Genomic DNA, 14,087 nt, shown 5'->3' on the forward strand with positions numbered 1-14,087 from the left:
TATAATGCCCTACTATGAGCCTAAGGTCCCTCCTACTCGACAGAATGATGCCAGAGCTATTGCTTAGTTGCAGAAATTGTGTTCTTGTAATGTGTGTGGTGCCGTTTATAGTTTTTTTTTTTTTGTTATTTCCTGTAGGTGGTGTGTTGTTTCTTGTATAGCCAAGTATGTAGCCACCAACATTATAAATAGTAATTGTGAATGTAATAGCGAGGTGGAATAAAAATTATTATTGCTCTGCTTCAACCGTCCTGTATCCTGACGTTAAGCTCGGATGGTGTAGTGTTGGAAAAATTATTCTGTGTGGAGTCCGGACATCGTCCAGAGACTAAAAAAAATATGTCACATCACTCAAAAAATATACCGCGCTCGATACCGAGCACGATATTAATGCTCGGTACCAAGCGGTACTAGACGGACGGGACACGATTCTCCGGTCCGGTGTCCTCACAGAATAATCTCTGGTAGTCTTGAGGCATAAACAGGTTTGTTAGTCGTCACCAGGAGAGAATGTAAAAAAATAAAATACATATTATCTTAGAATTAATGTGAAAGTTGTGACACAAATATTTACATTTACAAAGATATGAAATTTACATTAAGATTCAAACTTAAAGAGCTGAATATAAACACATTATATTACAACAAATTCCATCCCTTTAAATGGCCTCCGAGGTGAGCCGAAGCATGAGCATGCAAAACTCAGTGTGATCCAACGCTCCATCTCCATTCAAATCCCCCATTCTCAGCATCCCCACAGCCTGCTCTTCCCCCAACTCACCAAGCCCGAGTCTGCCGGCGTTCTTCTTCAAGCTCTCAAGCGTAATCAGTCCTCGTTCAGAATCCACCAGGTGATAAAACCCCTTGCAAAGCTCCTCCAATAGCCCGTTAGTGCCGAGTCTCTTAGCCATCGACGGTAAGAAGTCTACGAAACCGGGCATGTATTCCTGATCCGCCATTAATAGATATTTATATATGTTAAATGATGCTTCGGTCGAAGGCTAGAGAATGGATTGCTAGTCTTGTTCCTGAATGGATTTGCGCTTGATCTCCAATATATAGGTTTTTGTTGCTGAGAGTGTTTGAGGTTAATGCAGCAACGGATAGAGAACTGCTTCGTGGAAGCAGCATGGCGTTTTCTGTTCCATCGCTGGCACGTTACGTACGTATGTTTTGTGTGTGATCGAATTGAGACTTTTTCTTTCCGGAGTTATCACGTTGGATATTCAAGTTCGGAATTTGGCACATAAAAACCCAATCTTTTTGGGCAAGTTAGACGTATTGATCTTAAGCTGCCGTTTTTTAATAAATACTTGCGTTGAATTTCATATAACACTTTTTAAAGAAAAAGGAAAGATTTGGACATTCTTAAATCATCATCATTTTTGTTGCAAAAAAAAGGACATTTTGAGGCAAATTAAACTTAAAATCTTTTCATAAACTCATATATGCCCTACGATCATATCATGTCTTTAATAAGTGTTGTTTCTAAGAAGATTCGCGGCAGTAGAGAGATATGTCTTTGCTTTGAACGAAGATCTAACACATAGATAGATAAGAGAGAGAGAGAGGGGTGCCAAAGTCATAATATACACCAATTTTTTTACATAGAAAATCCTGAAAAGGGGAAAATCACAAGGACTGACTCAGTTAAAATGAATCTGCTAGTGCACATTGTTGATTTCAAATGATTTCATTTACATCGGGGAAGGCGCTAACTCAATGTACATCATATAGAGCATATTAAATAGTTGGGGTTGGAAGAATCTGATGATATAAGAGTTATTCTTAAGAGAATGTTTGACTGTTCATTTGGTTGGTAGGATTATAGCCGGGAGATGAAGGTATGAGGGACAGTAGTTAGTGGGCAATGGAGGTCATAGGTATCGTAGTCAGTGGGCAATGAAGGTCGCAGCAAGCCCTATCAGCGAGCGACGAAGGATAGAGGGATTGTAGTCGGCAAGCGACAATGGCCAGAGGGACCAAGACATAATCGGTGGGCATCAAAGGTCGCAAGGACCCTAGTCAACAGGCGATGGAGGTTTAAGGGACTGTGGTAGGTGGTGGTAGTCGGTGGGACCTTACGGAGGTCAAGCGGTAGTAGGCGTCGAGCGGTGATCTAATGATAGCTTGTGGATGGTGGTCTAATGTGAAGTTCCAACGACAATCAGGGAAGGGACAGTGGTCCTGCAAAAATCAGCAAACGGTTGGTGGTTCGACAATGGTCAACGAACAGGCGATGGTCTAGCAATGGTCGGCGGATGAGCAGTGATAGTGGCCAGAAGGAGGTCCATAAGTGGTCGACGAAAGTTTGTCGGCAGTGGTACATGAGTAGAACTCTAGGATCCTTGAAGCCTCAAAGCTCTCTTCAATCTCCTGCAAAAGATCCCCTTCATGAAAAGAGTATGACCTTCATGAAAATAGCATGAGCTTATTTATAGATTTTTGTGAGTGGCACACCATGTAAATATAGAGAAGATTTAAGACAGATTCAAAGTGCTCCATCAAATGGTCCCTATGATTCCCTTGAGTATTGAGTGTTTATGCAGCATTTATATGCCTTAATGATGTTAAAAATAAGTGATATTGTACTCGTTGGATTTGTCTTGTCGAGCCATTCGATTTGACTATAAGCATGCTTTATTTGGATATAATCTTGTGATCTAATTAATGCTTTGAAGCTTCCAAATATGCTTCAGTTCCTTGATATTAGACCAATTTTGATTTTGTTGGGTTCTTTTTCTTGAGATACTTAATATGACTATAAGTTTGCTGAAATTAGAGTTTGGATGGCCCCGAATTTAATTTTGGAAGCTTCAATTTTAGATATGCATCAAGAATTGTGCCCAATCAAGGTGATTTTTGGGGATATATCAGTTGTCATTCTATTTTCGTACGATGCAGTTTGCTAAGTATGAAAATATATTCTGAGCATTCTTCAAAATTGTGATGCAAAATCATATTTTTCGAATAATTATAAGGCGTGCTCGCTCTTTGGACGTAAACGTGGACCTTCCCTTGAGGTTGTGAACCAAGTAAAATATTCTAAACTATAATTTAATCTTTCAATGAAGTCGAGGTGTTGACTGGAGTAAAAAATATTAGAAAATTTTACTCCAAAACTTTTTAATTTTTTTTTTTTTTTTGTGAATTGAGTATAGAGGCTCTATTTAGCCTTGAAAGTATCAAGATTGAGTCCGGAACGTCGAAAAATAGTCGTGGCTCCAAAAATGTCCTAATTTGATTGTCCAGACCAAATATCAGGCCCAGGACACACTTAGGCGGCCAAACTGGTTGTCGGTCGACCCTAAAGCCAGAGGTGCCTGTGCGTTATTTGAGCGCCATCTAGGGCGCGTGAACAGCGCTCTGTCCCATGTTTTTTTTTTCTCTTAAATTATTTCCTTATAAATATTTTCAAAAAATCGATAAAAAATCCAAAAAAAAGGGAAAAATCTAGAAAATATAAAGTAAATACATGAATACATATTTTAGGTACATTTTTCCATTCAATATTTTTCTCTTTAATTTTGTGTACAAAGGAAAAAAATGAGTTTTTTAGTTTTTGGCATTAAATAATTCAAAAAATCTAAAAAAAATTAGAAAAGTTGGTGAATCAAATTCCAAACTTTCCCCTTCCTGACATAACTTCTTGAAGCCGGTTTAAAATTTCTCCTGTAAATTAAGGGAAAGAAAACGGACTGGCAAAAATTTGGAAGCTTTCAACATCAGAATAGGCTTGTTCTCTAGCTTAGGCTTCAATCATCCTCTGTAAAGAGGCAAAGACTGTCCTATAGGAGTCTAAAGACCGTCACGATGAAAAAGATCTAGTCCTCTGCACAGGCTCTAGTCTTCCTTTGTGAATGTGGTGAAGACTGTCTTATATGAGTCTAAGGACTGACAATAGCGATAAAGGCTCAGTGCTCTACGCAGGCTCCGATTTTTCTCTTTGAAAGAGGCAAAGACTGTCTTGTAAGAGTCTAAATTCTTTCAACATTGGTAATGGCCCAATCCTTTGCGCAAGCGCCTGTCTTCTTCTTTGATGAGGTTGAAGACTGTCTTATAGTAGCTTAAAGACCGCCAACAATAGAAGGTTGGGTCCTTTGCGTAGGCTCTGATCTTCCTCTTTGAAAGATCGTGATGCAAGCTAATTTAGTATCATGATGCAAGTTGATTTTAAGATGAAATTATTAAAAGAAAATGCTTTTTTTTTTAAGTAATGTTAGGTAACTCATAAATTAAAGGAAATTTTGAGTCTAGAAATAGGAGAAATCTACCTGTTTATTTATTTTTCAATGAAATAGATCCAAAAGTCCCTTTCAAGCTTATAAAATTTCTCTACTATAGATCACGGGACTACTATTTTAAGTCTGTCGTCCCTTTCAAGCTTTCAAACTAAAATTGTACATTTTATAGCTAGCACCTTTAGAATAAACAAGTGTTATGTAAGAAAATTCAAGGACTTGATACCAACTTTTTAATCATTAATCAGTAATTAGAATATATTTCCTTGCTTATTTTTTTCATAATTAACATGATTTATAAATTATTAATTCCATCTAAGGCCAAACCACAATATCTTTAATGATTAATACTTGCACATCTAATTTGAGATTATGAAAGTAAATCAAATAAAAATTATATATATTATCTAATGAAGCATATCAATTTCATTGGGAATTAGTAGTTAGCGCGTTTAGGCAGCTATAATAAATTAAATTGACCAAATGTTTAATATTTTAATCTTACACAAGTCGGGTTTTCTTCACAAGATGGCAAGCCAAAATATTTCTAAGGCTTCGTTTAGGGCGGCTTTCTTATTATTTTTTAAAGTAACTTTTTAGCATAAAATTTTTAAATTTTTATACTAGGAAGCTGCTTTAAGAAGTTGAAAAAAAACTGTCCCAAATGAAGCCCAAGGCTTTCTATCTTGTTTGAGATTTATTTGAATTAGTTTGATTTTATCTATTTGAGACTAAGGCTTCGTTTGGGACGGCTTTTTTATTGCTTTCTAAAACGGAGTTTTAGTACAAATTTTTTTTATTTTTGTACTAAAACTCCGTTTTATAAAGCAATAAAAAAGAATATAGGGACCTTTCTTACTGCTTCTTAAAATAGTTTTTTAGTACAAAAATTTTATACTAAAAAGCTACTTTAAGAAGCTTTAAGAAAGCCGTCCCAAACAAAGCCTTAGATTTGGTTTGGAACAATTTTCTTATTTCTTATTATTTCTTAAAGCAGTTTTGAGTATAAAAATATTTAATATTTAAAATTTAAAATTTTTAAATTTAAATATATTTTAATAATTATTAAATAAAAGTTTATGATAGCAAGTTTAATAATTAGATATCTTTATTGAAAAAAAAAATTTATTTAATCAATATTATAAATTTTTAAGTTGAATAATATGTCTTCCGCATATATATATATATATATATGAAACAATTTATTTTTATTTTGTGAGCGTTAATTTAATAGCGCCGTATGAAATGCTAATTAAGGTCTTAATCAAGGAAATTTTTAATCTTTATTTAGCTTAAAATTTCCATTTTTTTCTTCAGACGCTTTTGGTTGGTCAACCTGTTGGGGCTTTAGCTTACCATTAGGGAAGCTTCCCGTTTCCTACGCTACATGATTAACAAAATGTCTTAGTCGGCATTAAACAAATTGTGGGGGCATTTCTTCCATATTATAATTAATTGTGCGTGTTCGATCATCATAATTTTAAATCAAACAAGTGTTTTCAGTAGGAGTGTAAGTGAGCCGAGCCGACTCAAATAGCTCGTGAATCGATCTTATCGAGTTTTGAGTTCAAGCTCAAGCTTGTAATCAAGCTCAGTCCGACTCAACTTATTAGCTTATCGAGCTACTCAATTTTAAAATATACTTTTAATTATTTTTAATATATCATTTTATTTATAATTTCTTAAGATAACAAAAATTCAAGTTTTAATAAATGAGTTGAGTTCGAACTTTTCAATTAATTCGAGCTCGAGCTTGATTTTTATATAGCGAGCTGAGTTCAAGCTCATTAAACGAGCTTGAGTTCAAACTCAGTTAAGCTAAACGAGTTCAGCTCAATAATGTCACCACTCGTCTCGACTCAACTCATTTACACCCTTAATTTTCAAAATCAAACTTTTAATAAATTAAGAATATGTCCATATATGTCGAAGCTTTTGAGTAATTGCCTACAACTAATTTCATGAAAAAGTAATATTTTCATAGAAAAATTCACATGATTAATAAATGTCTAAATTTTAAAATTGATGCATTAATTTTAAGATTAATACTATAATAAGAATTATACTTAAGATTAGTTCAAACCTATCAGAGAATGGTCAAATTTTGTAGCGACCATCTATAAAGACCGTTAGAGGCAAAACTAAGAAACTGAAGAGTAGAAGAAATGGGAACAAAAAGATGTACCATAAAATCTCCCATCTCTTCTCTCTTCCTCCTCCTCCTTCACAACCAATTCAACCTGTTCTTCGCTACCATCGACACCCTCACCGCCAGCCAATGCATGAGGGGAGGCTCCAACCGAACTCTTTGTCTCCCATGGCGGCATCTTTGAGCTTGGCTTATTCTCTCCAGGCGAATCGAAAAACCGTTATATCAGCATATGAAACCATGGCCTCCTAACCCAGGCAATTGTATAGGTAACCAACAGGGCTAACCCAGTCACCGATTCCTCTGGGATGCTATGCCCGGTGACTGGTGGTGATCTCAGGCTAACCGATCCCACAAACACCGCCATTTGGTCGACCAATATAAGGATGAAGTCGAATTTAGTCATTGCCATGCTCTCAGACTCCGGCAAGTTTGTCCTAAAGTGCATGCTTGTGGCCTTGTGGGGTTACTGTGCGTGCATGATTATGTTGCTGATAGGTAGTCAAACATGGCCTCAATTGTTTACATGCTAGGATGGGAAAGCACATCTTTATTTATTGATACCAAAGAATCCTCAGTTTACTCGAAAGGGAAACTTCGTTGGTATGGATCCTTCTACATGTTATTTATACATAAATGACAACTCTTAGCACCATGAGAGGAAGATAGATACCTGCAAGTCAGTCATTTGGCTATCGATTCATCGGATTGTGAAGAAAAGTAAAGAGTAAACTCTTCATTTTTTTTTTAATGGTTAGTATATTAAGTATATTAAGGTTTGAACCTTATCTGTGTTGCATATACTTGATTTCTAGTGAGAAAAGTAGTGTACATTTATGGCTATTGGTACTTGTAAAATGTACACAATCAATTAGAAAAAGAGATATTTGAATTCAGAAGTCGATGTTTGCAAGCCTCCTGAATGACTAATTTTGCTGCGATTATTTGTCTTTTGATGCAATGTCTTCTTAGAAATTTCATGCAAGATATGATGATGTTTATAAATCTCAAAACACTTAACCAACCAAAAAGAGTTCAGACAGATCTCGATTGAACACTCAAATTAGGTGATGATGTCAAGATTAGGCTGCAAAATTATGAGTGGCTTTCAATCATTTTTATTGAACATGCAATATAAGTATCTGTCACACCTAAAAGATACATTTAAAGTAATGGAGCAAAAGCCTCACCCTTAATAAATCTTTATTATATATGATTGAGATATATCATTTAGATTGAAATTGAGACTTGCAAAGATATGACAGATCATTTATTAACTGAATAAAGATCTCATAATTCTTTGAAAGATATTGTAACTAATTCATGGTTGTCTTGTTAACACAATAAATAGAGCTTTTCGGAGGAAATTTGCTTCTAATATGAGGAAGTTTGCTTCTAATTGAAACAAAGAAATTAGAGAGAAAATGAGTGATTAGGCTCCCTTCATTCAAATATAGAAGAGGGAAATAGTTTGAAACTAACAATAGAAATCTAACATGTCTCTTACCCATAGAGAGGAAGAAGTTTGCAATAAACTTCTTCAATGACTTTTCTCTCCCCAATCCAATCATTGTTTTCTATAGTCAACTTATTAGTATCAATTATAAAAGGTGTACAGTGATCTCTTCGTTAAGCAAAATAAGTGAATATAGCTTCATAAGGTGGTAACTTAAATCATTTATATGTATGAAAAGAAATATTAGATGCATCTTTTTAAAGCTTAAAAGGACTCTTTAAAATTTATACATTCATGTATGTAGGTGAATCTTATTGAATTGTGTAAATTTATTTGTATGTCCTTTTTATATATTCATTAAATTTACTTTCTTCTTTGTCTTTTATCATAATATATAATATTAGAGCTTTGGGTATGTAATTGAGAAAATTGATAATGAAAGACAAAAAAAGATAATATTAATAAGTTTGATGGCCAGGATTTTAATTATTGGAAGGTGTAAATAGAATATTAACATCATAAAGTAAAGTTTTATTAGTTTCTGAAGGGATCAAAGCCTTGTGCTATTGATTAAGAGAAGTGGAAGTTGAAGAATAGGAAAGTATTAGGAGTTGTTTGTTTTTTCCTATCAAAGATTTTTTTTTTTTTTAACATTCTCAATAAAAAGATCATAGTATATGTGATGAAAGCATTTTCAAACATGTATGAGCACATTAATGAATCCAATTGGATCATATGTTAATTAAGCTCTTTGGGCATTAATTTTAATTTTGGAATTCATTCATCGTGTTTGATTTCATTTGCTAACTGAAAGTTGGAATGTAGTGTTGGTCATTAACAACTCTTATGGATCAAGCTAGGGGTGTCAATTTCGGGTCACGGGTCGGGTTCAGGTCGAACCCGAACTGACCCGGGTGCGAAACGGGTCGACCCTAACCCGAACGATCAAGCAAATTAAAGCTAAATATTGCTAGAGAACTCATCTTTCACTTAAGTTATTTGATGTTGAACTACCTAAAATCGCTCAAAAAGAGTAGGCATGAAATTGTCAAATATATATATGAAGAAGAACTACAAAGTACATCTACATCTCAGATGGCTTTATCATCAGTTGGGTGATAGTTATTGATGATAATTACACTATTGATAAATAGAGATAGAGTATATAATTATCACTAAAGCTGGCAAGGAGATAGTTTAGCTTTAAAGCTTTAGGTAGAACAAGTTAGAATATAAGAGGATGTCCGGCCCTTTTTTAACAATCAATGTGAAGTTCATGTAGTGTAGAATGTAGCTTTCCACTCTAAAATAAAACACAAACCTTTGAAGTATTATTACATTTACAGTTGTTGGAAAAAGATATTTTGCAAGTGAATAAAATCAAAGGGATAAAAATATTTTGTAGATGTGGTCAGGGATAATGAGACCTCAATCAAACTCATTGAATGATTATATGAATGATGTATAGAAAGATATTTAGATCACAAGATTAGGTGATTCAATGATGCGGAGAGTAGCCAAAATATGTGAAAGCTAAGATATGAACTCTTGAGAGAATCTCTGATGTTGTCACGATGAACCTAACATAAAAGAATTTTTTATCATACAACATTAAAATAAAAAAGTAGCTTATTAAGCAACCTTGATAAATTCTTAAGAGCCATGTGTTGAGTACCAAGATAGGCAAGAGCCATAATAATGTCCTAAAGTCAAATAGATTTTGGCCCCATAAAGATCATTAATCGTGTAATAATTATACTAGCTTAACAATTTCATCCCATGATGTGGCATACCTTATAAAGCCCTCTTTTAGAGTAATGATTTTTGTCATAAATATATGATGCAAATTATGCATCATATTTCATAAATGATATCCCATATCATAACTAGCCTTCCCTCTCTAAAAAAGGAAGTCGAAGAAGGGTTTTTGGGTTTGTTATTGGATTTTTACACAAGAAACCTTAGAGGGTCCAAGCTTAGATAAGATAGCATTCTTTTATAAATAAAAGCCATATAATTGAGGAACTAGAGTGAGGAGCTTCTTCCTCATATTTTTCCTATTTCATTTATTAATAAACTTGTGTGCTTAGCTCCATGCCCCACATGAGATCTTGATTGCAAACCTTACTCCATCAAGCCTCCTTGATGTAGCGGCTCGTGGCTGAGATATTTTATACTACAACTCATGAATTTTCGTGAGTTTTTACATGCAATTTTAATAAATAATTTCAGCTCTAAATGAATTATTAAATTCATATATTCTTGAGGATATGTAACACAACCTTGTGTAAAAAGAGTTGAATGGCCTCTTAAGATAATCTCAATAATAATGAAAAGAAATTTGGTGGCATTTGTATCCCAGAATCATCCACCAGGCAGATAGGATTCTAAAGGTGGCCCTTATAAGTTCAAGTGGTGACTCCCTCCATGTAGCACTTTATCCCATATAGGATTCAAGAGGTGGCTCTCATGACATAACATTTTATCTTGTATTGCACTTAGTTCCCATATTCTAGCTAGTGTATTTCTCTGATATCATTTGTAATATCTCAAACTCTTAACTATTGAGATATTGTCCGCTTTGACCTAAGGGCCTCACAATATTGTCCTGTTGGTGTAACGTCCCAGGAGGTCATCAATCCCAGGATTTCTCCAGGATGAGCACGCTTAATTGCGAAGTTTCTAAATGAAATTCCAACCATTACATCATTACATCAAAAAGTGTCTCGATGTTCAAGAGCTTAACTTCTTTTATTTAAGGGTTTTCACAATCACTCATACTTAAGTAACTGACATCCTCGTCAACATACGTATCCCAAAATCATCCACCAGACATATAAGTTTTAGAGGTGATCCCTACAAGTTCAAGTGGTGACTCCCACCATGTAGCACTTTATCCCATACAAGGTTTAAGAGGAGTCTCCTATTGCGTGGCACTTTGTCTTGTATGACACTTAGTTCCCATCTTTCAGCTGGTGCATTGCTTTAATATAATTTGTAACAACCAAACTTTTAACTTTTGAAATATTATTCGCTTTGACCTAGGGGCCTTGCATTTTTGTCTTGTTGGTGTAACTTTCAAGGAGGTCACCCATTCCAAAATTTCTCTGGGATGAGCAAGCTTAACTACGGAGTTTCTTAAAAAAAAAAAAAAATCAACTATTACACCAAAAAGCTCCTCGTTGTTTAAGAGTTTAACTTCATTTACTTAAGGGGCTTCATAGCGGGCACGGGGGAGAGGGGAGCGTTGTAAAGGTTAGAGAAGTGACGTATTAGAGCAGTGAAAATTCCTAGTGAGAGAAAAAGGTGCAAACAGAAGTAGTAATCTCTTTGATCTTGTTGTAATTTTTCCTTAGGTTAATCCTTACTAAAGGAACTTCAAATTATCTTCACCCGACTCATCCACCTAGCCTTGGACCTTTGAGAGACCCAAGAGGTTACACAGTTGGATAGTCTATTGCTTCAAGAGGATAGAGAAGCATTAAGGGAGGGGTTTGAAGGGTCCTCCTCCATGAGGGAAAGAGGATTGAATTGCTGAGATTTCAGATCCACCAGATTAGCATCCAAACCCTTGGCTAATGCCCACCTTTCCAATCTAATTGAAGCTTTGATATCCTTCAAATATCAAACAATTTAAAATTACCAAATGAGGGAGCATTCAGATCGAGGTTGACATATAATAGAATTGTGTAAGCCAAATTAAATAGCTAAGGCTTCATTTGGGACATCTTTTTAATTATTTTTTAAAATAAAATTTTAATATAAAAAAAACTATACTATAAAGTTATTTTATATTACAGTAAAAAAGTTATTGCAAATAAAATCTAAGGCTTTGTTTAGGATGATTTTCTTACTATTTTTTTAAAATAAATTTTAAGCGTAATTTTTTTTTAAAATAGTGAAAAAACTGTGATAAAAAATTATTCCAAATGAAGCATAAAACTAACACATTTTTAAAGCTTAAATTTAGATATCATCTCAAATATTAGATGAGCCGTAGTATAAAAAATAATGGGTCAATGTTTTATTTTATGTCATTATATTAAGTTAAGGTTTTTAAAACCGAATCAGAACATCCATTCAATTGGTTGAACCGTGAATTGGTCAGCCGCCGGCCAGTTTGGTTCTATCACATAACCGGTCTCATAGGAAACCGACAAAAAAATAGTTAGGATCGGCGATCAAATCGTGGAACTGGAGAACCGGCGTCGGTTTTAAACAAATCGTGTGGTTCCTCAATCGGGCGTTGGACGTCGCCTTGCTACGTGTGGATCAAAACAAACTTCAATCCCTTGAGCTCGGACGGTTCATGATAGGGAGGTGGCTCATGATCGGGAGGTGCGGAACCCTTCGCCTAGGACAATTTGTGATAAAAAAAAAAAAGCCGCTTTACAAAGCAGTGAGAAAGCCGTCCCAAAGGAAGCCTTAGTTCGTTAAGTGAAAGCCAGAGCCGTTAAATCTTGAACTTAAGCTAGAAATCAGAATTTTTTACAACGGGCGTAGTTAAGTTGTAGTTTATAATTTCGTTCCTGAAACCTGCGTCTTCATTGTTTCTTCGGCAGAGCTGTTTTTTCTGCTCTATTACGGTCCAAAAGCTGAAGCTGCAATGCAACCATGTCGCTGGCGCCGTGTCTCTTTTTTATTCGTCGACAGAGCTCGGTCTCCATGGCCGCCGCTCTTCAGAGCTTTATCGATTCCAGCTCCCCATCTCAAGGAAAACCCATCCATGCCCACATCATCAAATCCGGGCACCACTCCAGTACTAGCATCTCCATCAAACTCCTCATTCTTCATTTAAAATGCGGTTCGTTGAACAACGCTCGCAAGGTGTTTGATGAAATGACAAAGCCGACTGTCTCTGCTTTTAACTACTTAATTTCTGGGTATTTCAGGGCTGGAATTACTGAAAAGTGCCTGGAACTTGCTAGAAAACTTTCATTTTCTGGGGAGAAGCCTGATGGTTTCACCTTATCCATGGTTTTGAGGTTGTCTGCAGCTATGGTTTCATTTAATCTTGCAAAACAGACACATTCCCAGATCATTAAATCAGAACTCTGGTACGATGACTTCTTGTTTGCAGCTTTGATTGATTCGTATGTGAAGAATGGTATGATTGGATATGCTAGAAGCATCTTCGATGCTTTGCCAAGGAGGAGTCTTGTTTGTTCTACTGCATTGATCGTAGGCTACATGAACCAGAATTCTTTTAAAGATGCTGAAGAGGTCTTCAGATGCCTAGTCCAGAAAGATGATGTTGTCTATAATGCAATGATTGAAGGTTACAGCAAACTTGTCGAAAAAGCTTCAAGATCGTTTGAAGTTTATAAGGAAATGAGATTTGAAGGCTATAAGCCGACGATTTCCACTGCTGTGAGTGTGATTGGAGCTTGCTCGCTCTTATCGGTAATTGAATTTGGGCAGCAGTTACATTGCCAAATTATCAAGACTTGCATCTACTGTCATGTTAAAGCTGGGAGTGCGCTCATAGACATGTATGGCAAGTGTGGTGGGGTGGAGGATGCTAGGAAGATCTTTGATAGCATGCAGGAGAAGAATGTTTTCTCATGGACTTCAATGATCGATGGCTATGGAAAGAATGGAATATCAGAAGAGGCTCTTAAGCTTTTTAACAAGATGAGGACTTGTTCTGATGTCAAGCCCAATCATACTACTTTTCTTAGTGTTCTATCAGCTTGCGGGCATGCAGGTTTGGTGTCAGGTGGCAAGGAGATATTCGAAAGCATGGAAAAGGATCATGGTCTGCAACCTAGAATGGAGCATTATGCTTGTATGGTGGATCTATTGGGGAGGGCTGATCGTCTTCTTGAAGCTTATGATTTCATTAAAAGAATTCCTGAGAAACCAAATTCTGATGTTTGGGGTGCTTTGCTTGGGGCAAGCAGGGTTCATGGCCATGTTGCCATGGCAGATATTGCTGCAATGGAGCTCTTCAAGTTATGCAGAAATGAGAGGCCAGGAGCTTACCTTGCTTTGTCTAATACCTTTGCTGCAGCAGGTAGGTGGGATGGTGTTTTTAGAGTAAGGGAAATGATGAAGGAGAGAAGGGTCTCTAAAAATGCAGGATATAGTTGGGTTGACTCGGAAGAAGGTTTGCATGGCTTCCACTTTGATGAAATAAGTGGACGATCCGCTTTATAATGTTGGAGTCTCCTTGACATAAAAATTAAATTTTTGTTACTGGTTACCTTTTAAAAGCCTGATTGTTTCTTCACTCTTCTTC

At 35.7% G+C, this 14,087-nt stretch overlaps 1 protein-coding gene across 2 annotated transcripts; it reads left to right on the forward strand.

The window, feature by feature from the left end:
• The first annotated feature begins 12,100 nt into the window (after positions 1-12,100).
• LOC110110843 (pentatricopeptide repeat-containing protein At1g28690, mitochondrial) lies at positions 12,101-14,078 on the forward strand. 2 transcript variants are annotated; one of them, XM_020842491.2, is made up of 2 exons: positions 12,517-12,650; positions 12,739-14,078. In XM_020842491.2, exons 1-2 carry the CDS (start codon positions 12,646-12,648, stop codon positions 14,003-14,005), a joined length of 1,272 nt encoding a protein of 423 aa, XP_020698150.1. In that variant the 5' UTR covers positions 12,517-12,645; the 3' UTR covers positions 14,006-14,078. The 2 variants fall into 2 exon arrangements, with proteins under 2 accessions (XP_020698143.1, XP_020698150.1); XM_020842484.2 differs by having other exon boundaries at positions 12,101-14,078.
• The last annotated feature ends 9 nt before the right edge of the window (positions 14,079-14,087 follow it).

This window comes from Dendrobium catenatum, unplaced genomic scaffold, assembly GCF_001605985.2.
Source record: "Dendrobium catenatum unplaced genomic scaffold, ASM160598v2 fragScaff_scaffold_633, whole genome shotgun sequence".
NCBI classification, from domain to species: domain Eukaryota; kingdom Viridiplantae; phylum Streptophyta; class Magnoliopsida; order Asparagales; family Orchidaceae; genus Dendrobium; species Dendrobium catenatum.